We start from the raw sequence: 25,415 nt of genomic DNA on the forward strand, positions 1-25,415 counted from the left end.
TTCCACGCACATCAGGCTCAATGGGCCTCTCTCTTCCAGTGATACAGTCCCCCACGGCTTCCCCTGCAACAAAGTCTTGGTCTCCCACCTAGCTCCTTGCTGGGGTCCTGGTTTCTCAGGCTCACCAGCTCACTCTGCCCCCAAAGTCCTCCGTCAGCCTCTCTGCCTCTCACTCAAAGCACTCTGCTGCTCTCCACTTCCTCGTGTTTAGGGTACACCACACAGGGGCAATGAAGGCAAGAAAGTAATGGGACCTGAAGCACACCATCCAGTGTGGAAACTGGGATGTAAACTCTGGTCTGATGTAATCCAGACACAGCCCGAGACACCCTCTTACTTTTCCAGTCTCCTATTGAGAAGGTGGCTGTCCTCAAGTAAGATAATCTTGCAGTCAGCCTTAACAGGTCGGTATTTTCAATTTTATCTGTCTTCCCCCCTGTACTTACGCACCACAGAGGTATGGCACACATACAGGAAGAAAATCAAAATGTAAAAGTCATGAGGTACGCAGAAGCCACCCAGGAGAATTTATTTAAGTAATCAACATGTGGTGCTGAGCCTCGCCTCACAAGGAACAGAGTAACCGCACATTAGGGTTAACTCTCCCCTTCCCTCCTCTTTCCCCAGCTCCCATTCTTTAGAGTTTCTCCTCCCACGGTTTGCTGTTTGCTGTTGAGCAAACCTTATTTTAATCTGTGAATAGGAGACCACCAGAATTAAGTAACCCCTGAGCAGCACAGGTGATGCTCATTGTGGCTCTTTGCTTTTTTGTGTAGCACCTACTTAACTCCAGGAAAATGGTGCAGGAATTAGAGACATACAGCACATTATTACCTCAATCATTTGTTTGGGAGTTCTCTGAAGGAGTTCAAATCCCTGCTTCCACACCAGGAAAAATGCAAAAGAGTTAGGAGAATCACCATTTTTGCCTGTTTAAGTGCCCAGACTTCCACCCACAAATAGATGCAGATCATGTGTACTAGTAAATTCGTGTTTAAGTTGAGCCTGAATGAAAAGTTATGACTTTACGACTTGTCCCAATAATGGGATGCAGATGGGATAATGTCCTAGTTCGCTAGGACAGGATAGCACTGGAGTATTAAAAATAACTTACGAGATAATATATTTCAAATTACAAACTTTCCATTATTTCTTTAAAGAAAAAACGTTTAAAAGTAAACAGAAAAAAAAAATCAACTTCAAGTAAATCTGATATCAAGCAGACTGAGGAAAAATCAGCAACATTCCCAACAAGGCAAAGAATGTAAACAAACCGCTGCACTCCTGGACCTGGGGGAACACATTCTTCGAACTTAAAATGAGAGGCTTGAAGGACAAATGCCAAGAAAAATGAAACAGAAGCCCGCACCTTAAACACAAGCATGCTACAGTGGTGGCATGTTTGTTTAACACACAGACAGAGGACCAGAGGACTTCAGGTTTTGCCAATATTTTGCTCGGTTGCTGACTTCTCCTGAATAAATGCTGGAACTCATACAAAAACTGGTACATCACCAGTTTTCTTTTCCAGTCTCCTCCTGGTTCCCTCGCTGCTAAAATAGCAATGAAGAACTTTATTGCTGAGTAGTCCAATTTCTGTTCCTCCTTTTTTTTAGGCACAAGTTAATTGCCAGCTAAGATTATGAAATAAAAGAAATGAGATCCATTCTAGCCCATCAGTATGTCTGAATCCTATCATGTGAGTTGCCAATTGGTTTTCCAGTCCTCACACTCAATATCTGCTGTTAATTTGCTTGCTATTTCAAGAACTTGAAGACTGTCAGCAAAATCCATGATGCATTACGAAACTTATAATTGAAAAGAAAAAACAACATCTGATGCTTTTCTGACAGGATAAATACAAAGTCTGAAAACACTGATCAGAAGACGGGAGACGTACTAACTTAGAGCCACTCGGATTAAAATATAATTGCAAATGAAGCAGAGAAAGGAACAATTATAGAAATAAGTTCAAACTTACACAAAATCTTTTGATGAAACCCACAAAATTTACAGTGTGCTAAAAAGAAAAAATCTCAAAAAAAAATTTCTATAGCAGATGACTGAATCTCTCTACACTTCCTTAAGGTTGCATTATCTATGCCAATTAAAATTTTGCTTCTGAAAAAGAAGTTAAGGCACTTCCTCTAGAGTTACTAAAAAAACAAAAAACCTTGAAAGCCTTGGCTTCTCAGAGGTGAACGATAGTGAGCTGTTTGTTCTTGACCTCTGGATCACCCTACAGATCAAATTCTTGGACATAGGAAAAACCCACCAGTATTCATTAAAAGCAACCGGGAGGCCAGCTTTGTGCTACTGTTCTTGAGACCTGAGCAAGCTACAACCTGACAAATGTGCAGGATATTGTTGAACAATGCTGCTGTTCCTGTCAGAAGAGAAGAGCTTTATTCCCAGCCTCATTCAGGATGAAGTGATTTTAATCACAATGATGCAAATCACAGATTTTGAGTCATTATTTAAATAATCAATTTCAGTCTTTTACATTTGCACTTTTCAGTTATTTCCATAAAGTTGATTCAATTAACCATTAAAATACATTGATTTATATAAAATTAGCTTTTATATAAAACATTTTCGCTCCTTAAAATGATTCATCTCTCTTTATGGTGATTTAAACAAATATATATGCTGAAAGCCTTTGGTCTTCAGTTTTATTTTTCATTCTGCTAGATATGGGTGTATTTTAGTAGCTAAAAACTAACGTACATGATTGCTTTACGAGATTACTTTATACGTATGACTGGTGACATTTTTCTGAAATTTTATGGAGAACAGGATTTAAAATCCATAAATAAACCTATCACCTCATTATTCATGAAATTATGTACCGTAAATTTCTAAGCACATAAAATGAAGTTCATCAGAACACTTTCAACTTTTTCCTTTTAAACAAACCAAAAAAAAACTAGCTGTAGAGCAGAACAAAATAAAACAGAAAATATTCTCCCTGAACAATTGTTCCTGTCAAAATGTGGTTTAAACAAATTCTGCCTCCAGTTAACTGCAGCTCTCCAGTGGCTTGAACACTTTTAGAGCTTCATCTGAAAATAGACATTGCTAGAATATTTGTATTCAAATGTCAATAGCATGCTACAGAAAATTCACCCCTCAACATGGATGAACAATTTCAAATATTATTTGAACACACAAAGTACATTTGAATTTAAACAAGACTTACATTAATTCACTTGCATATATTCAGTACCACAAGGTCCAGTAAAAACAAATGATCTCCTCCTACCCTTTTAAAGACACACTGATATGTGAGTTATATATAAAGACAGGGAGTCCTAGGATTTAGACATTCATACATCCATTCCTGTTTGTATTTTTGTCTCATTCAGTAACTAGCCTTAATCTCAAATTTCCAAAGGAGAAAAATGTTTCTATTGGAGCCCTGAAGAGTTTTGACTATCCAAAGTATAAACTATTCATCATTTTTCCACCAAAAAAGTCAGATCCACCAGGCAAAGTCAGAAGAAAGAGAAAGAAAGGAAATATTTTTGTTGATTGTTATCTATAGACTATATGGAAAATCTTCCAATCCCCTACTCAAGGTGTGAAAACATCAGTTAGATCTTCCTCTGAAAGTGAGCAGAGCCCAGGGTGTGACTCATGTCTCACCCTCACTCTTTTCTCTTCTGGGGGCTGTTGCTCTGTTTTCAACTCCCCTCCAGCTAATGCCATTTAATACTCACAGAACCATCAGGCTAAATTCAAATTTTCTGCTCCTTAGAGGCTGTTGATATGCACCACCGCACATTCCAATTGCAAATACACATGAATGCTCCCGTGTATTGTAAGTTATTTTCTACATACAAATTCTTCTAAATTGTAAGTTAGCAGGCACTACTTGAATTCTCTTAGGTCTTTAGAAAGCTTTCAGATGTACCATGAGCAATAACATGTAATGAATATGGACTGATATTTCTTTTCTGTAGTTACACTGAGTTGGCAATTTACATTTTCTAAATAGATAGATGACTTATAGCCAGTTTTCCCAGTCTTCTGGCAATTACTTCTTAGAAACCTCTGACAGGCTGAAGCCTCCAGAATCACAGCTGTTATTCTTGGTTTGATCCCCCTTTTTAAATTAAAACCAGTAGCTTTATCAGCAAATGAGATTTTTTTTTCCCTCTGGAAATACAGAAATGCACATAAATTGAACATGCCAACTTATCTCATTTTAGGGTTGGAGCATCTTCTGGGTTAACGACCACTGTTCCACATCTGTGACAGAACTAATTGGGGTAAGGAGGCCATAAATACACACAAACCCCCCACAAATTCTCTTCCTTTGGGGTAATCAGAAGATTTATTCTACTAGAGTGAGATGCAATTGGAAGGGAAGGAGAAAAAAATTAAGAGTGGTCAAACGCTTATCTGATCATTCTATCTTAGTTTCCAGGCACAGATCAAATTTGGAACAGATTTTTCCAGTATCTAATGCGACTTTTTCTTCCTCTTGAGGACCAAGTAAAATACTGGATGCCAGCTTAATATTCATCTTCTCAGGGGTGAGGTGGCAGCGATGGTGGGAACCACACAAACCAAGAGAAATGAAGATACTTATCTCTGTCCTCCGACTCGGATTACATATACTGATCTAAAAAGCTGTACTTAAACTGATAACCACAACTCCATTTCCCATCACCAGTTGCTTGAAAACATGCTTTGACAGCAGTTTGTCACAGCTGAACACAAAGGAAACATCTTTGACAAGAGAGTAGAAGTCTGCATTTGGTTGGAGCTCAACTTGCTGTTTCAGAAATCTAGCCGAATCTCCCATTGATCATAAACTGCAGAAATTCAGTTATTAATCAATAGATTATAAGGATGAATAATCAAGATTTTCTTCCACAAGGTCACAATATATATGCCACTCATGGTTAAAATCAACTCTGATGGCTTGTCCCTTGGAATTTCATAAGAAACATTCTACATTCACATGTGTACCAGTGAAATGAAGGACTTCTCGACACAGCTGGATGAAAAGGGTAACTAATCACCATTATGAATTTTGGAAACCACAGAGGGCGGGGAGGGGGAAACTGCACTACATTTTGCCAGCACACATAAATGTAGTCTGTCCCAACAGATTTTGAAAAGATGCCTACACACTGAAATCACTGGGTGCCTGCAGAATGCAAGCCCTCTGTCTCAAACATACATATGAAAGAAATTGAACAAAATCTTAATCTCAGCAGGTAACCTTCCAGCTCACACAGCTACTCACAAATCTACCATACTCTAGAAGAACTTTTACAGGCCCTGTTTTCTTCTGTGTGTTATGTATTATTATACTGAAAAAAAGTAATTTTTTTTTTTTAAACTTTGAAATGTCTTTACAAGATGGTTTCTAACCTGAATTAAGACCATCTTTCCCAGTTAGCTGATACTGCAGGACACAGAGGGTTGGCTGTTTAATTATTTATTTTTTAGTTAAGCAAGCTGTCAGGCTGACTTAAAACTATTTTAAATAAAGAATTTTAGATCAAGCTATATCGTTTTTCTAGATAGCACTAGTACACATGTACTAGTACAATTATCTAAAAAGTATTGTCAGCAGCATTAACATATGTGTATAAACTACCAAATACTGCAGGCTAAGTGAATGGTCAGGAGAGATGAGATGAAAGTAAGTATGAGAAAGGGGGAAAAAAAATTATGCCTATATATGTTTGCTCCATTCTTTGGTTCAGACCCTGCCATTCCCCCTTCCTCTTCTTTCACCTGTAAAACAAGCCTGACATAAAAAATGTAAATTGTAAGCTTAAAATAAACCCTTTTTATAGGTGTGCATAAATTAGCATCCAATCACTTCAGCTGATAATTGAGAATGCCAAGTAACATAATGATCATCACGATCACTGAAGTTCAGTTTTCTGGTAGAGGCTCAAAGGACCTTGGTTATTGTTGTTAGTGTGAGAATTTAAAATGAGTGCTACTGAAGACTCCACAGAGAGATAACAGGCATTGCAATTTAACAACATATTGAGAAAACAAGGAATAGTCTCCTTAGTAAAACACTGGACAGCAATTTTCTTCCTGCATATACTTGGCTCAGGGGTGGAATGAAAACAAAACTTGCTCAAGATCATGTTACTTTAGCTTTACACACACAAAAAAAAAAACAGCCTCAAACTGATCAGAAATAGCACTTAAAACACCTGCTGCCTTGTACCTTGTGCTGTGTTGGTGATAAACGCCACCACGCTAACCTATTAGAACAGTAGATATAAATATCTAAATAGCATACAACAGAACAGTGCTTCCTTCCCTAATACATATTACATATTAAGATGATACTGAAGTTAATCCACAAGCATTAAATGGATATTGAGTCCATAATTTAAGTGCGTTCAGCATGCAGAATACAGATAAGTTACAACTTTTTCTTTATTTTCACATACGTGGCTAAACACAGCATACTTATCCACACACAAAAATGGCCATTTCTTCAGAGCTGTGAACAGCTGAGTTTGATACTATTCTGCAGGGCAATACAGCAAAACAGTTTCAGGCATTTTCAGCAGGAATGATTCCTGCTGTGGTTTAAGTAATAAAGAGCAAAGAAAGTTTAAACTGAGACTTACCATGGGGCACCGTATATTCGGAATCCTTTAACTGTTACCTCTGAATCTTGTAAGTAAATACTATTTGTCAGGAGTGACTGAACATTGTCAAAGTCCTCTGGTTTCAATTTGGACACAGAAGGAAAGCGGTAGTAATCTTGTTTAACAAGGTCTGCCATGAATTCCTTATCAAATGTCAGTTCATGATTCCCAGCAATCACTATTTTATATTCATATGGCAGGTTTCCTGAAATAACAAAAAAAGGACTTAATTAGCACATTTTCCTCCCACACCAGCATTGCCGGCACAATAAGTAGACAGCTAGCAGTGACAGAATGAAATACCCAAAACCTGCGTGCATCTCCATGTTGAGCAGAAGCTATTAATGCTGCCTCCCTTCCACTGAATGAAACTGTTTTAAAATTTAAAGTAACGACACAGAAATAAATGTCATAATAGTAATAATTCTGAACAATAATTCTGCATGTAGCGCAGAATTAAACAAAACAAGCTGGTAGGCACTGAACCACCTCCAAGCATGGCATAAACCATCAGTGCTCCCTTGCTTTCAGCTGATTGTATGTTGGTTTATATTACCCTAAGCTGTGAATTACCACTGAATTCATGGGACTGGGTCAGTCAGCAGTGCTGAGCCTTAGCCCATGGAAGCAACCCACAGTGATTTAACTGGGTGCCCTGTGGGTGGGTACAGCAGAGGCAGCAGCATGCCTCACCAGGATGCCTCACCAGCACATTGTGAGGATACCAGCTACAGGGCACTGAATCAGCTAGCTGGCACAGGTGTTTTTGAATTGTGCAGTTTTTTAGGTTAACGTGTATGGAACCCAAGCATTCAAAAGATGGCATTTATCCCCAGACCTAGTCTGTTCTTCAAAGCTCTGACTCATTTGAAATGGACTTTCACTTTATTATTATTCAGTTTATGGTAGTATCTCATTTCTGTAAAGAGTACATACATAGAAGAAACCATCGAACCCAAACAATTAAGACATAAGGTAGGAAAAAAGAAACATGGCTAGCACATTTATTTTGAGTTTCAGATATAAAGAGTACAGGCTTGATCACCTGAAGTCCATGCAACTATTTCCTGTGTTTGGAACGAGGCATGGATCAGGCCCACGGAGCCAGATTTTTTTTTGAGTTCAGAGACAGATTTTTCAAGCACTTGGTACCAACAACCAGTGCCAAATATTTCAATTAAACATATTGCGTATTGGGCTCCCTTAAAAATATGTTCCTCTACTGTGGTGTCTTCATAGAAGTCAAGATCTTTTACGAAATCTGTCTTACTGTGATTTGCCAAAAATCACATCCAAGTTTGCATCAAAGCTAAAACCAGGCTCACATCTCCCCTCTATTGCCGTCACTGATTCTGTCTTGAACCAAGTTGTTCATTTTAGTGCACACTCCTAATAATCATTTAAAAAATTGTTTTTCCCCACAAATATGCACAATACTTTACAACCAAATGGATGATACATATAGAATATATCATTATATATATTCACTTCTTGTATTGCTCATGAGTCTTTGTTATTTACATAAACCATGAAAGCAACAACTGACACACTGTAATGGTTAATGCTGTTAGCCCAGATGCTCACACGTATCTATACATGCAGATGTTTAATGGCCACTGGTTCAGAAATAAAGCACAGGTCCTCAAAACATACATGGGTACATCTTCCAGATCTGGAACTTCCAACATGCACCCCCAAGGGACACAGAACTGTAAGCTAGGTATTTCTCATGAATACTGTTCTCCTACTAAACAGACACAGCTTTTCTAGTTCAAAACGTGTTTTAAACAGCTTCCAAAGGTGTTTTCTCTTTGTTTAAACAGTAAGTGTTAAACTAAACCTGTAAACATCTACAGCAAGATTAACCTTCCCCCAAATAAGGCTTATAGGGAATCAGCCAAAGCTCTCTGCTTGTCAGTATTTACAGCAGAGAAATGGGCATTATACAAGATACATAGGCACTGTCTCCATGAAATAAGTTAATTCTGGATAGAAACAAAGAAAGAAACAAAGAAAACAAAGAAAGAAACAAAGAAACAGTTATATATCCCCTGGGGAAAAACAAAAACAAAAAAAACATAGATTCCTCACACCTGAACTAAATGCAGTTAATACATATCCATAATTCCCTGAACTGCTGCATTAGATTAAAAACTGGGGGAGACACGGTAAATGTTCCTCTACAGATTATACCTGACTCCTTTCTCTCTTCCCTTCCCCATCTCTGCTACTTGCTGCTCTGCAATTAATTTTTATTTGAATACTAGAAGTGCTAAAAATTCCTGCTCTTTGACACTCCTGGGCACAAGGTAAAATTGCTATTTTCTCCTCTCTCAGGAAACACAAAGACACCACTGGCATGAAATCTGATATACTTGTCATACCTATCAATCCCCCAAAACAAGAAAGATGTGATTAAATTCTCAGAGCAGTAGAATGGAAAAGTTAAGTTCAGGTTTCTGCTAAGTTATTAACATTTACCATGATAGCAGAGAAAACTTCCCATCTTACTAGATGAATGCCCAGGTTTTACACTTTCTCCAATTTATTTTGAAAGGAGATCTGAAAATCAGCACATCTTGCAGATATTATGTCCAATTAAATCTGGAACGTTTTGTTTGAAGTGAATGCTTTTTATCTTGACTTGTTGAAAAACAAGGCTTACTTTAAAGACACATAGGACACACACATAAAAAAACAAACGAGTAGTAAGATTAATGATTGTTAAAACGTACAAGTGTAATATTATACATGTTATATAAGCAACTGAAATCACTAAGGAAAAATCTAACAGTAATTACCTCAATTAACGTCAAGAAAGCCATTAATTTTACTGAGACTAAGGAGACGCTCCGCTTGGTCAGTCCTTGAACCCGGTAACGCCTCAAGGCCCAGGTCTAGGCCTCAGGCACCAGGCGCAACCAGGGAGCTCCAGACTAGGCCTCACTCCAGGATCAACACCAGGGACTGAGAAACAGGGCTAAATGGGTGCCTGAGGAGAAATCCTACAGGGACCACAATTCATCAATATCTGCCTGCAAGCTCTAGCTTAGTAGTTCTGCACACCGAAGAGCAACCAGTGCAGGCTGGGGCTGCATTCACCGTAGTGCCGAGTCCCCCCTGAAGGGGCAAGGCAAGATGCGCTCCACTCCCTAGCTGTACACACAGTGTTATTTACCACAGCATGGGCACAGAGTTCTCACCTGGCACCCCCCCGCTTAGTTCCCTGATTTTATTATCAGCCACATTTTGCACTTTTTCTGGAGGCAAAAACCACCGAAGCTGCATTGTGAGCTAGCGATGAGGAACGTGCCTCATAAAAATGCCAACACACCAAAAGCCAGGCCCAAGCTAAGGAGAGCAGCCAGAGGAAGTCTCATCCATTTCTTTCCTCTTCCCTGAGGAAAGACTATATAGCACTAATCATGGTAATAAATTACCTGCAATCAGATTAGCTATTTGTTCATCACATTCAGGTTTTGCCTTCCTGAAAGGCCCTGGCGGCAGTGCACAACATTCATCCTCTCTGATATAATTTATGAAATACTTCAGTGTCTTTTACTTTGGCAATTTTGCCCTTTGTCTATAGTCTGCTGACCTTTTGTGCTTTTTATGGAAGCATAAACAGTCACACAACAAATCTCCTACTCCATGATATTTTAGTTTTCATCTTGACCAGATTAATCTCTATCTACTTCCATTCCGTCAGTTCAGAGAGCCACTGTACCACAATACACAAGTTGGAAGCAATTTTCTTCACTAAATTTCTGTTAGCTATATTTGGTCTTTATTAAACTACTTTCCTATCTACCAAGTTTTTTTTATCACATTTCAGTAATATTATTCATTCCAATTTATACCACGATTCTGAAAAAGAGAAAAATAACTTCTCAAGCTAGGAGGAGTTTGATGTGTTCACTAGGACAAACAATTCAGAAACTCCAAATATCAATTCACAAAGTAATAGCTAAATTTAAATTAAACATACTTAACTGTTTTCCAGATGAAATCAAAAGGCTAACATCACAGCTTCTAAAAATGATTAGAGCACTAAGTCTGTGAAGCAGAGTCACTTATACGGAACTACTTGAGATCTTAACAGGTATAGAATACATATATGTGCACATGCACATACACGTGGTGTGTATCTTCAGTATATGTTAATATTTTTTTGGCCAAGATGTCAGTTAATATCTGCCCTCGGCAGGAGTATAGCAAGGACAGAAGGTGGTAGTCAATTAAGAAAATGTCGCAGCTAGACAAGTTGTCCTGAAGGACAAAAAGTGAATATCACTCTTGCTCCAAAAAGAACAAAAATAGGTAACTGTAAATCATTTGGAAGAAAAAGAAAAAAAAAAAAAAGTAATTTATAGTCAACACATTAATCTGGCAGCCTCAGAAGATTTCTGTAACTTTTCTGTTTGTCAGTCAACTGTCAAGTTAGAGTCCCACATAGCAATACTTTCTTCCATCTGATCCACAAGCCTTTGTTCTCACTCCTCTGCCAAGCCCCTTTGCCAGCACGTGGATTTGGTGGCCACAGAGTACAGTGGATCAGGAAACCAACCCCGCTGAAAACCAATGCAGCAAATAAGGAACAAGACTGTATGCACGTGCTAGTAAGGCAGGACAGGACTTCTTTCACTGGCAGCAACAATGTATAGCACTTTAAATCAGAAGCTGAAAGGACTGACTTTAAATACAAAAATTACATTGTTGTTTTTTTATTTTAAGTTTACCTTAAATACTTGATCCTAGGAATCCTTAATCCATTGAACAATCATTTCTATTTTAATGGCATGCTTCATACAAGTCCAGCTTAGTCACACAACTGAAGTTCCGTAGAGCTGCCAGACATGAAAAGCAGTCTGACTGTCAATGAATGTTAACTACTGACTACCTATAAAAATAAAAAATCACACTGTTTTTTGACTACTGTTATCTACAAAATGCATTGGGAGGCAGGGGAGCTAGAAATAACATGATACTAACTGTCTATATATAGTGGTACAAACCTGTACTTGCAGACCATTACTAAACAAATACTTTTGATGTGAAGCTCTGAATATGCACACACATGCATTAACTATTCACACCACACAACACTTCCATCAAGCGTTAAGTGCTTTCATGCCCATTTCACATAGACCCTTTGGCCATATCCTAAAAACTGTGCTGAGAAACCTTGAAGTAAAAAGCTTTGTCCTTTCATAAAGAAGGAAAATTTCTACAAGTGAGATGCCCGTGCAAGTCAATCACCTCCAATTTACAGTGTATCATATATGCTTCAAAGAGCATAACTAGCTCTGGAACATTCACTTACAAGCAACCCTATGCATGTCCAAAGATAAACACCGAAGGAGCACATTTTGTGTGGTCCTATGGCCTTCCAGTCCCTGCAGCATCTCAGGTTGCCATCAGCTGTCTGACCACAGCTGCATAAGTGCCCTGACAGCAGCCAGCAAACACCATCACTGCTGTTCAGTAGCACTGGAATTTCTCAAAGAGCTTTCCCATGAAAAGTCCATTGGATCTCAAGGCCATGGTTATTACTCTTCTTCCCAGAATTTATAGAATAATCACAACACTCACAAGCCCCTTTCACAATTTTAAAAGGAACAGTATCAGAAAGGATCTGATTTCTCCATCAGCAGCAACAAATGAGTTAGATTGTACAAGTACAATTACACAGACCTAAACTGTCACATGATATGCTGGACTTCTCTCACCATAAAGGAAAACCATCACTGTAGGTATGGAGATTCAAAACCGGGTATGGAAAAAAACATCCTTTCTAGGATGAGAACGATTGGCTTTAAAAATATTCTGGCTGTTTTAATCAAACAGCCCGCATAAAAAGTCTTCAATGAAACAGCTATGCTGATGCCAACTGATACACTGACTGAAAACTTAACCCATATATTTCTATTCATCTTCCCTTTGTATCTGCAGAAACCTAAAGAATGAAATAAATAACAAAAAGCAGGCAAATAATAGAGAAAACATGCACAAAAACAGAACAAGTTTCTAAAGAAGCAGAAAGAGCTGAAGCACAAGATCTCAGAATCTTTTTGATGAAAAGTATTCCACCAGCTTTTTAAACTCTCATCAGTTCAAATGCCTCTTCATTTTTTTCCTCCACAAGAAAATCTGGAGAAGGAAAAATAAAGGCAAAACACACATGGGAAATGCAGCAAGGCGAGTAGATGAATGAAAGTTTAACTGTTTTGCCTTTATGCAAGGAAAACATCAGACCACAGTGCAGGGAGAAGCAAAGGCTGAGACCCTTGAGTTCCTGTGATAAATCTAAAGCTCGCACATTAAAGCTCCCCTTTGTTGAAAACGCTGTTAGACACAACAAAACAGAAATGTTACGTAAGTGCAAGCTCTGCCTCTGACCTTTCACTCTGTAACCGTCAGGCTTCATTAATTTTCACAAGGCCTGACAGCTCTAGCGTTAATACTCACACTTGCTGATCGAGCCACACAGCAGGTTCAGACTGCTACCTTCTCCTCTGAAACTCATGCATTAGGATTTCTTCCATGCTGGCAATGGAAAACCAAGTCTAAGAAACATTAAACACAAAAAACTACGTTACAATAATGCCAAGGTTGAGTCATAAACCCATGAAAGCAAGGAAGTATCAAGTGAATCTTGCCTCAGCACCTGTAACTCGGCTACCCAGTGCCAGGATGCTGCAGCCTATATGGTCCACTTTGAGTGACCACAGATGCAGGCTCTGCTGTACCTATGTGGTCAAGTATGAGCCCTCTGAGGCTGCAGAATTGGTGGTGCCTAATACCAAGTACTTCTGCTCTCTCCCATCTAGGTAAATGAATTGAATTTGGTACAACACTGGGCCACAACATCACCAAACACAGCATGAACCCTGCAACAGGGCCATATATACTGCCGAACCTAGTTAGCTACCGGTCTGATTTAACGAAGCTCTGACATCGTAAAGATTCCTTGCTTTTATGTATTTATGTCTCAACCATAACATTATTCTAATGTAACTGTTTGTGATTAATATCCTTCTCCTCTAATAGAAGGAAAGTAGCATAACATGAAGGACAACCTTTTGTTTCACTTCAGCACTGCACAGCTTCTGTAGCATTCCGACATTACACACGTTGGGTTTTGATCTCAAAGTCATTTTTGATTTCATCTGACTTCTGTTATTGATTTTTTTCTTGAAACAGAAGGTTTCACCAAGGTTTTATCAATTAATACATGACATTTATTTGCTTTGAAAAAGAATCTGAAGGTTTTGTTTAGTCTAAGCTCAAAAAAAAATATCCTCAGGATTTTGCAGCTCACAGCACTGCCAACTGTAGGTGTAAGAAGTCCCCAAAATTGGCTTTAAAATTATCATAATTGGAACTTAAACAGCACAGATTTCCCTGTTTATGAGTCCACAGAAAGGGTTTCTTTTCAGGCTTGTATTTATGTAACCAAAAAGATGGAGCTTTCAAAAAAAAAATTAAATCGTGTAACTTAAAATCAAAAAAGCTGACAGCTATGAAGTTTCCCTTTAAATTTAGCGAATTCTAACACAACACCCTCACTGCAAATCACAATAGCCTTATTTTTCCCTTTCATTTCTAAAAAGGATTCTTGCAGAAACGGTAGTTCCTCTTCCACTTCTGCTTCCTATAAACAAAGCAATACATAAAGGCCTAGCACGACCACTTTGGTGCTGCATGCATGCTTTTAGAGAGATGTTTTAAGTGAAATAGAGTTCACTTGGGACATTACGTAAGGTTTTCAGCCAAGAACTACTTTTTGTCTGGTAGAGTGGAAGGGTATTCCTTTAAACAGGATTACCCCATATTTACACTTAACATGAAATTTGCATCTTATCTCCTATAGTTTTTGGTCTATCCATCCTGTAGGCAGATATACAGAAGTGTTATATTTTGTCCAACAGTTTTACATTTTCTCCTGTGACCATGAACATGAAACATCAATGCATTAAGATGTAATGCACCAGAGCCAATGAGTTTTAGACTGATTTCAGCTCAGTGCTGAAAATGGAAACAAAGCATGCCTTCACAGGGCCAGCAGGGCTACACAGAAATGTTCTTCTTCAACTTGATTAAGACAAAATTGAAAAGGAATGGGTTTGGTTACTATTGTATTAGGCTAAAATAAGAAATGAACCCTAGCACTACCTAAATCTAATATGAAAAAGCCATCTTTGTTTCAAAATTTTCAAAGCATTCTCTATAAAAGCATCACAGATCAATTTACATGGTACTTTTGCCAATAAGCAAAACGAAATCACAAGTTCCAATTGGCTTAACTCATATTGGAAAGTGTGAAAGCAAATGCTAGTAAATGCAATTACTGCAAACAAACTCCATTTTCTTCACTCAGGAGGGAATTTCAGGGAATATTTTATTGCCCTCAAATAATATTTCTAAAGGCATCAATACACAATTCTATTTTCTTTTTGGAGTCCCCCCCACACACACTATGTAACCTAATCCTCTATAAGGAATCTCACCAGTTTTTGAAATAATATATTGGTAGTTGATATTACCTTGTGCACACACATACTGTATCAATTTAAATGATTATTCTCAGTGAATCTTAAGAACGTCAAAACCAGCAGTCACTGTCTGACACAAACAGCTCTGGACCTATTTTCATAACATGCCCTTTGTCTCTGTAATTTACAATTTCAATTAAGTCTTTTATATATTTATAAAAAATAAATGAATAAAAGCCATCCAAAAGGAGGTCATCTTGAGAACAATTATACAGAAAGTAATTAAGTTAATCATAATCATCACAGACGATAGCTTGGTACATGTACGTGTATTTTCACACTACAAAAACCTGGCAAGCGCTAAGGGCACGTTTTACCAGACAAAATGATATCTTTTAAAAAGGAATGAGTCTGGTTGGCAATTTTTCACTCCTTACTGAAAGAAACTTGCTGCAAATCAATTAGAATTATGAATAAAGGCCCCAGATCTAGAGTGCCTCAGATTGTTCTTCTGCCTCACCAACAGGCAGCTTCATGGGAGCAGCAAGGCTGAGAAACGGACCTGGACCAAGATATTTCCAATATTTACCTACAGACCTTAAAATAAATGCATAAACAAACTAATCAGGATTTGCAATTAATTGCCAGAAACATTCTCTTCTTTCCTCTCTGACCACATTCCCATTAACTGTTTCCTCATTTTTAAAGGAAAGACACAGAGTCTCTGTGGCTTACAATTGCCAAAGCACAGGCAGACACCTCCCTCTGCCTCGCAGCCTGGGAAGCCAAGTCAGTATTTCTGAACAATCCCTTCAAATGCCTCCTTTTTTCTCCATCCCAGAAAGGTGATCAGAACATTCCTTACGAGAAGAAAAATCTCCACTAAATAAAAGGGAAACTTCTGATACTTAGTTTAATTTTCTTCTGATATTGCAGTGTCTTTAACATACCTTTTCCATTTCTGTACATGGAACTGAATATCCTCCTTTGATTTTTGAGCATGCTACTGAAAAACACTAAAACATACCGGTGCCCAGACTCACCTGACTACCAAACACTAACAGAACATGAATAGAGTCCAATAACGGCAAGGAAGAATTAATAAGCAGGAACAGCAAGAATAATCACGAGTAAAATAAACCAAAAGGAAGAATAAAAATAAGGTAACGTGTTTTTAAAATATCATAAAGGTTTTAAAAGCATAGAATGCTGTCTAAAAGCAGGACATCAGCTTTTTAGTAACTCTAAGAATGTAACATCTTCCAATGTGCTAAAGCAATTAGCTGCTTCTGAAACATGACACTGTGTGCATTTGTTGTGGTTTTACTTGTACGCATTTAGTGTAGGAAGCAAATCGGATATTCAGAATGTTTTTTTAAACATGTTTTCAGATGGCCATGCTGATGTTGGTTGGGAATTGTTTCTTCCTCTTGTAAGTCACAAGAGAAGAAATCTAAAACCTGAACTAAACTCTGTCTAGAAGCAGACCAGTACACTTCTGACAGCACTGTGCACTGCGTTTCACAATTACCTTCACAGTCCGCCCCCGAATTTTTTAGAGGATAAAAAAAGACGAAGTCCTGAGAGAACGCAAACAGAAATTACAGTCAACTAAAAATATTCAGGCAGATCTCTGCGATCCTCCAGTACTATCTTCTGAATCCCACAGTCAAATTTGTTCTTCTCCATAAACCTAAACATTCCATTGCAGTCTTTCAAGATGGTCTTGGATATCAGGGATCTCCTGAGCCCTGTAAGGAAATTCCTTTTAATAATACAGCCCGCAGAGAGATTTCTTAGCTACTAAAGGAGACAACCAAATCACTTCAGCTGTATCATCTTATTACAATGAACTGAATTTCTCATATTCCATTTTTTGTTTTGTTTTGTTTTCCCTTAGCCATCCACAGTTGCCTGAAGAGAATGCCACATAGCCTCATATTTTCCGTGTAGGTTTAAGCACATATACTAAGCCCTAACATTAAAAAATAAGGAAGGAAACTAATCCTGAAAGCAGCTCCAAAGTGAAACTGGGATTCCAATGGAAATCGGAGCCAGCAAGTTCTGAGTTCTCAATCGCACCTCTGGTACTACTTTTTCCACCTCCTCTCTTCTTCAGCTTTGCCGAATTTCAATTCCCAAGTTACTTATGTCACAGCACCCCAGAGCCCCATGACAGAAAGTTCAGACTGAAGACTTTTAAAAATCCAAGGCGTCACTCTTCAACTTGTAATGGGCAAACCTACGTGCCCAAACACCTCCTAATCATCCTTCCAAAGAAGGGTAACAAAATAAATGAATGGAAATAGTGTACAGAATATAAACTTCATTCTGCAATATCCGAGTTCAGGTGCTTTATATTACTCACTCAGGTAAGCCTTATCTTTCTGTCCCTGCTACTACACGTACTTGGGCCCTCTGCCCCAGCCATCTCTGCTCCTTATTAAAATAAGGATAATAGTAAGTGCCTAACATATTAAGGTAATTAAATATTTTTAAAGCAAGCTAACGGAGTATGTGTGATTCATGATACTTATATCTGTGCACTTGAATTTACAGTAACATTTTCGTTAAGTGTTGTAAAAGCTCTATGATGCAGCATCTGTAGTTTCCCTTTGTGTACAGAAAATACACCAAGGACCGTAGATGAGTAAGTATTTCTCTATCATTAAATGCTATCATTAACTGCTGGGGTATGCAGCATTTGCAATTTTTCATGTACTGTGCTTTCTTCAGAGCAGGGTGTTTCTCGGCTTATCCATTTTAGTCACCATTTCTAGACTAAAAAAAGAAAAAAAAATGCCATAAAAAGGCAAGATATGCAGATCTTAACTTTTGCTGAATAACACAGCATAGTTCATCACAGCTGGTCATTAAGACAAAGCACTACCAGAACAGCTATTTCAGTCACTTACACAAAGGTAACAATTTATGTCTTATTTATACTCCTTTCTGCTAAGGTTTTGCCCTTTCACCTCAAAGGCAAGCATCATTGTTTTTACAGCTGGCTTCACGGAAGCATTTGTTTATGAATGGCTATATTGCTTCCACTATAACTGTACACGCCATCCTCTCTACGAACTCAGTCAAATGTCAGCCCTCATTTTAGCACATCTACCCAGAGCTGTCCGTCAGCAAAGCAGCAGCTCTTCCTCCCCTCTGCCCCCAGCGCTGCCCCATGGGGACTGCCCAGGTGTCGGGCACAGCACAGCATCCCCTGAGCCACTCTTGCTCAATCCTGCCCCGCTTTCCAAGTCTAGCAAATGCCACAGGGCTGTTATTTGCAGCCAGGTGACTGTTCCTGGGGAATGGCTTCCCCTACAGCAGACCCTACAGACACCGGGGCTGTTCCAGGAATTCCTTTACCAGGGGTTACGAAGGGATGTTAGTCGGGGACTAGTTAGTCTCAGGAGCATCAGCACAGCCAGCGCTGTTACTTAATTCCCAGTGACCTCCAAAGCTTCCAAAGCACAGGAGAGCAGAAGGGATGAACTCCTTCCTCACAACGCTCAGGAGAAATCTCTTGCAGAAAAAGGCAGAAAACTTCATGGTTGCCTTGCAGTTTTCTGCTTGTCTCTCAGCAGGGATTGCAAATAGCAAATGCCTCTTACAGAGTGGGGGGATTCAAGGGTAGCACACAAGGGAGGGCAGCTCAGATGACAGTAAGGAAGCACAGGAACTTTTTAGCATGTGCAGCTCTGTTTTAATCTAAAAAAGGCAACTCTGAGGAGAAAAGGAGCTATTGTACCCTGGTGCCTGGCTTGTAATATTAAAGATTGTGGTTCATTAGGAGAGACGCGTGTAACCCTGGGGCCTGCAAGTTTCACTCATCATAAGTCACAGGAAATTCAGAAGTACAGAGTGTTCCTGAGCTCTCATTTGTTAATTTCATTATCTTGGGAAGAAATGAAGCTCTGGAAAACGCAGGTGAATCTCTGCTACTTTACGTCCCCATGTCCTCATTTGTCTTTCTTTCCTCTGGAGCTGTCGTCCATCCCCCAGTTTGAAGTCATTTTGTTCTCTCCTGTGTTGGCTTCGCATCTCCTTGCCCCTCTCCTTGCAGTGCTATCCCCTGTTGTGTTGCTTTGTTCCTCTTCTGCTACAGGCCCGGCAATGGGAAGAGAGGCTTTAGGAGCCGTCACCTTGCAGCTGGCAGGCAGCACAGAGACACAGGGCAGCTCCGGGAAGCAAGGCACCGCCGCTAGCCCTGGGACACAGCAGCACAGCTTTTCACCCTGTCACGCTCAGGGTGACAAACAGGACGCAGAAAACACAAATTCCTCCTCCAACACAAGCTGAGCTCTGGCAGGAGTTCTCCGCCCCTTTTTCTCCCCACCGGTAGTACCACGTTGCCCACGAACACAACAGCTGTCCCCTGAAATCAAACTATCCCCTCAATGTCACCAACACAGGCTTCAAGCACTTCTAACAGGCACGCTGGGAGGTGGGGAGCAGGGGGGGGAAGAGAGGGTGCTGCCCAGGTTTTTGTTTCACAGTCCTTTTGTGCCAGGACTTCATCACTCCCACTACGTAAAATCCCTGCAGAATTTGTCAGGGCTCAAAGCCTCGGCTTCACCCACTGGAACAAGAGGGTTAATTAACAGGCTACACAGGCTGCTTATAGCCAGTAAGAAGCAACCATCTATTTTTCTTTAATAAAAAAAAGTCAGTAATTCTTGGAACATTTATTAACCCCCTAGTATTGGCAATTACTGTAAGATAAAGGTCTGCCAGTCTTGCATTAACATAAATTGCTGCATGTTGCTTTTCTACTGCATAGTAATGTCCACAGTACTGTGAATAAATGCTAACATTTGGGTTTTAAGCTTGATTCAACCCCTCAATCTAACGTGTTTAGCAGATCTTCACTCTCACAGACTGCCCACAAAAAAAATATCATTTTCTACGAAGCAAAAAAAAAAATGCAATAAGGCATTTCACTGAGGTACCATTTTTGTAGCTCAGTTTAAGGTGATCTCACACACTGAAAACTGAAACTGAAAAGAGGAAGGGGGGCACGAAGCACAAAACCCAGAAACCATTCCTGCTGTCTGTCAGCTTCTGTAGTCACATACGACATTAAAAAAAGAGTGGTGATTAAAAAAAAAAAAGTCTCTGTAATAGACAGGACACTGCCAACCAGCTTTAAATTGAATTACACAGCCTGCTAATCTTTATGATGAAATAAAATTTCTTTGAACACTACACATTATACTAAAATCTGCAGCGCTTTCTCCCCATAGCCCCAACCTCTCTCTGCTCGAACCAACTCCTCCACCCCCTGAGACCATTGTTCTCTCTGAGCAGGAATGTGCTGCTCTGCTAACCCAAAGACTCCTTATTTTAATTAGATATTGTTAATACGACGTGCGTGATGTGAAAATGTAAGTGACAGGAGTTTTTGCACTTTGCATATTTTGATGCAACAATTAATTTCGGTGACAATAAACTGCTGGTGACTGCTTGCCACTGGAATCATTCCCACAGCTGCTGTGTGTCTGCTGCAGCAAGGCTCCTGGAACAATCCGGTGACAACGCCCACAAAACTTTCTGTTTGGATAGCGTTACTTGCTTGATAACTGGTCACTGCAACAACCACAGATACGGGGGAAAGAAGGAAGTGAAAGAAAGAATTATTTTGATTACTTTAAAATTTTGTTTTCATTACGGCCCTGCTATTTGAAACCTGATCATTCCCTGCCCTTTTAAGACAACAGCAGACCAGGGAAACAGATCCAAGAAGCCACTGAGCAATTTCTGTGATTGAAAGTCCTGTTCAAGACTTGTGCAATACTTTCCAATGCTCTCTTGCTCCTCTCCTTCATTGAAAATTACTGAGCAAATACACTAGATTTGAACACATGAAGAACTACTTCATCTAGAACATTATTCGCTTTGAAAGCATATTTAACCTGAGCCATTTCCTAATGGCTGTCAAGTAACACTTCAGTATTTGGCGTGGCTGATTGCGTTTAGCAATACACAACTTGTACTGAGCATTTTACGCTGTATCTCCAGTAAGTAGGTGACTACAATATAAGAAAAAAAAAAAGCTCAAAGTTTCTTTGTGTGCCATTAACAGACAGCAGAAGTAGTTTCTTGTGAAATTTCTTCACAAAAAGTTGCCAGGAGTAACAAGAGCAGAACAAGAAACAAGTGATGAGATATGAATAAATTCACGTGCAATTTCTGCATAAGCACCGGTGTTACTGAGTGGAAATAGTAGTAGTTTGTGTGGAAATAATAGCACTTTATTTGATCTTTTAAGTTATACTTTAAGGTATCTGTTGCCCACAAAGCACGTAATAAATACCTGACTCAGAGCAGAGGATAAATATAAAGAAGGAACTAAAAGAAACACAGAACAAATGTAGGAAAAAAAAATAGGGTTCTTGCATTTTTCTCCTTTTCACTATAGGCTGCTACATCAGGAAAACATTATTCAGCCTATTACAAAAAAATGCACCTGGCTGTATTTTCCTGTTATTTTATTTATTTATCCTGTTATAAATACAATAAAATGCAACATGGAAATTACTTCTGTGTTCCACTGAGAAGAAAAAAATGAAGATCAGTACTACTATGCAAACAAAAGCTGAGAACTGATGACTAACCTTGTTCAAGCCACATGGGAATTTAGAACTAAGTACAAATTAGAATTTAACAGTGACATTAAACAGTTCAAGTTAGAGCAAAAGCAAAGGTAATAGTCTTAAGAATTCATATTGCAATAAAATCTAAACGAACTTGGAAGAATCCTTATAAAACTTTAGCGTAAAGATGGAATGAGATACATATTCCAGAAAAATAAGTAAGGAAAACCAAAACTTGCCTAAGACTCTAAATTCCATCATATAAATGCTTTTTTGTTGCTGGTGTTTTAAAAGAAATTGCATCAACATATTCCATGCTCATAAAACTCTACATGCATCGCCTATTAGAATTACTAAGCAGGTTGATGTGGTACAACTGTCTGCACAGGCTTGCTGGTACACCATGAAGTCTGTTAGTCTCCAGTTCAGAGCATCCCCGAAGCTGGCAGCCGACCTGGTCTGGCCCTACAAATCACACAGAGCTCCTAAAGGAGCTTTCTTTTCTAGATGTAAAGAGGAATGCAGGTACCAACCTCTTGCTAAAATACACGCAGCTCATTCCGCTGTCTGAAGCCTGAAGTAGCTCCTCGCTGAAACCCCTGACAGAAGACATCGCTGTTTTCAAAATCAGACTAATAGACATTTCAGGAAGTTGCTTCCCTCTCTCCCAGAACAGCTGTGCTAAACTCATACTTACAGGATTAAAGCTACCTCAGCATTTTCTTTCACTTGCAATGAATGCAATTTTTTTTCCAACTGTTAAAGAGTTTTGTTCATCAAAACGGTATTTTATGTTTAGTCACTTAATTATTCATTCTGGCTAAAACAAGTAGAGCAATGTAGAGTTCAAAATATGTTCCAGATGGTAAAAACACAAATCAGAAATAAATCATTTTATAAAAATAGGAAAAAATTTGTTTTTATTGCCATAATTTTCCTTTAAAATATGCATAAGCTTCCTTTTGGATCTAAATTAGATTGGAATACTTTGAGCTAATATCCCTCTGAGTTTTGAAAAATTTAAGAGCTGATTTGTTTTTGTAAAAAAAAAAAAGTCTCATGTCAGATGCTAAGATAATTTTCACATCTGAAATACACTTGTAAGGAGCAGAAGTTCTGAATGACAAACAGTTGGTCACGGTGAAATTGTTTTCAGTGCACAGAATCTAAAGGAACACAGCCACACAAAGCCCCACGTGGAATTTCCCTGGATAGGAGATCAAGCCTTGGTAAGATGAGGGAACAACTGAGCCTGACAGAGTGAGAAAGAATATATGAAGACTGTGACCCTGAATTTTAAAATGGTGATAAGAAAAGCGCTTGAATTTATCATACTATTTTGTTACAGCTCTTCCCCCTCACCCCCATTAAGTATATTATCTTAAAGATCAAAGACTGTTTTGGCATGTCCTAGCTGACAATTTTGGATATAATTTCAAGTTCTTACAGGAGCTAAATGAAGAAATGTAAGTGTAGACAAAACCTGCCTATCCATGCCTCCACACCACATTTCAGAGCCTCTTGTCTCGCCATTTTTTCCATGTTACAGCCAACACTTCCAACCTGAAGCAGCTGTTTTCAGAACTAAACCTTCATCCGTGAGTAGAAACATGGACTGTAACATCAGTCCTACTAAAACAAAAATAAACTTTAAAAGAAGCGACAGTACATTTCTGAGGACCATTTCTGAGGACCACAAGCAGCAAGAAAAACCCCACATTAAAATAGTACAGCCACGTTTTTCTCCTCACTTTAAATAACATGATAGAGGAACTACACCACAGGAAAAAAAAGCTGAATTTTTATTTTAGTTGTATCAACACTAAATACAAAGATATGTTACAGGTAAATAAGAACTTGTTACAGTCCAAACCATAGGTAATTGGTCATAAAAACGTTCAAAGAATTCCTCAACTCCTAGGATAACAGGGCAATGATAGGATAAAATCCTAAACATGCATTCAAAACAAAAACAAAACATGAAAGAAAAAATATAATTAGGCTGCCAAATCCCCAAACAACTGAGAAAAAAATCTAGTCAAATTTTACTCTCACTGCCACAAGTTGTTAACTGGCAGTAATTTCACCTCCTGGATTTATCCACTGGCCCTGCAGAGTTTTGCCTGGTTTGTCCTGTAATATTCCTTATATTAGAAATGTTGCATTGAAAACAACAACAACACAACACAGGAAGAGAGAGCTACAAGGAAAAGATAATCTGAAGAAAAAAAAAGTCTTTCTGAGAAAAATGATTAGAATGGATGCAAATTATTCACCCAAGTAAGAGCCTGCACAATCAAGCTAATTGAGCCCAATAAGCATCCTATCACTCATTAAAGATACATCTACCCAAGTTTAGCTTGGCTTTCTTTTCATTTCACTTCTTCTGAGCTATTCAATCCCTTCCCATCACACAGGAAAGGAAGTATTATATTAAGGCAGAGTTATAATTAGACATTCCTGTATTTCATTCCCATATGTGACTGAATGAGAATGGCTGAGGGAAATAGGAACAATGAGAATAACGGTACGTTGAATACGTTCGGTAAGAAATATACGGTGGTATAATAATGTCATGGTTCTTCCTCAGCACAAACTGTTGTGTTTACTGCAAGGTCAGTTAAGTTACTATCAGAGATTTTTAATGAAAACAATTATAAATTTAAAATAACTGTGTTTAAAGCATTTAACAGTCACTGAGGTCAAGTGATTACAGCAGTTACAAGACCCGAGGGACGTGTTCACACCAAAACAAAGTGAATAAATTACCTCAGCCAGTGTATGCAATCACTAAGTGACCACAGAGGTTACTCAGTGTATGAGCCTAGATGACTTTCATGCAAAACCAATAATGAAAATTTATCAGGCAAAGGAAAAAAAAAAAAAAAAAAACATAAGAATTAGTAAAAAGTTGCACGATGGGCTGAAAGCTAGGAAAAACAGGAGGGAGGACATGAAAGCACGTTCTGTGATTCAGCTGCAAAGAGGAGGAAGAAGAATGAATGTTAACAAAGTGGATGGACAAGATGCTGTACATTTTGCCCAGGTGAAATACGCAGACTTGCAAAGGTATGCAAGACCCACAGTTGTAAAGTCACAGGGTTGATGGAATTGCTCTCAATCCTATGCAATGTTGACATATGTAACAGCCAGTGAAATAAAATCGAGACAGGAGTTAAGAATCATCACCCTTTAAATTTTCCCTTGTCTTTCTCCTGTTAAGAAAATTAGACAACTGTCATCGTGGTTTTGTTATCCCATTATATAATCCTAGTGGAGAGTTAAGCCCCTGTTGCTTCACCACCAATAGGTAAACTAAGCTGTAAAATGAAGTCTAGCTTTAATTTTGCTTCATTCCCTAAAGGTAAAAGTGATAGAAATGCCTTGTCTTTATTACTGCTTTACAACAGGCTTGCCAGGAAAGAAAACCAAACATGCAAAAGATATGAAACCCTTTTTTGTAAGGACAAACTTGTGTTTGATGGGAGTTCTCAGTGCATTGTTTTGGAATAAGGTTCCTATCAAATACGATGATGAAAGATGCTTTCCCCTGTATGGCAGCAAAATAAAGGAATCCTCCTCGTCCCTGCCTGCCACTGGTAAGTACTTTTTATACTATTACATGTCACTTCACAACCTTGAAGGTATTAATTTTCACAATATGCACAGCAAATAGTAATATGTGATTA

The 25,415-nt window shown here is 38.7% G+C and overlaps 1 protein-coding gene across 4 annotated transcripts in view; it reads right to left on the reverse strand.

The window, feature by feature from the left end:
* The window catches only part of MPPED2 (metallophosphoesterase domain containing 2), a 100,291-nt gene that overhangs the window by 37,531 nt on the left and 37,345 nt on the right, over positions 1-25,415 (reverse strand). For all 4 annotated transcript variants that reach the window (XM_068685031.1, XM_068685033.1, XM_068685032.1 and 1 more), the window contains exon 4: positions 6,618-6,843. In XM_068685031.1, coding sequence (XP_068541132.1) covers positions 6,618-6,843 — 226 coding nt within the window. The remainder of the gene's footprint in view (positions 1-6,617; positions 6,844-25,415) is intronic.

The sequence above is a fragment of the Anas acuta genome, chromosome 5 (genome assembly GCF_963932015.1).
Source record: "Anas acuta chromosome 5, bAnaAcu1.1, whole genome shotgun sequence".
Taxonomy (NCBI): Eukaryota; Metazoa; Chordata; class Aves; order Anseriformes; family Anatidae; genus Anas; species Anas acuta.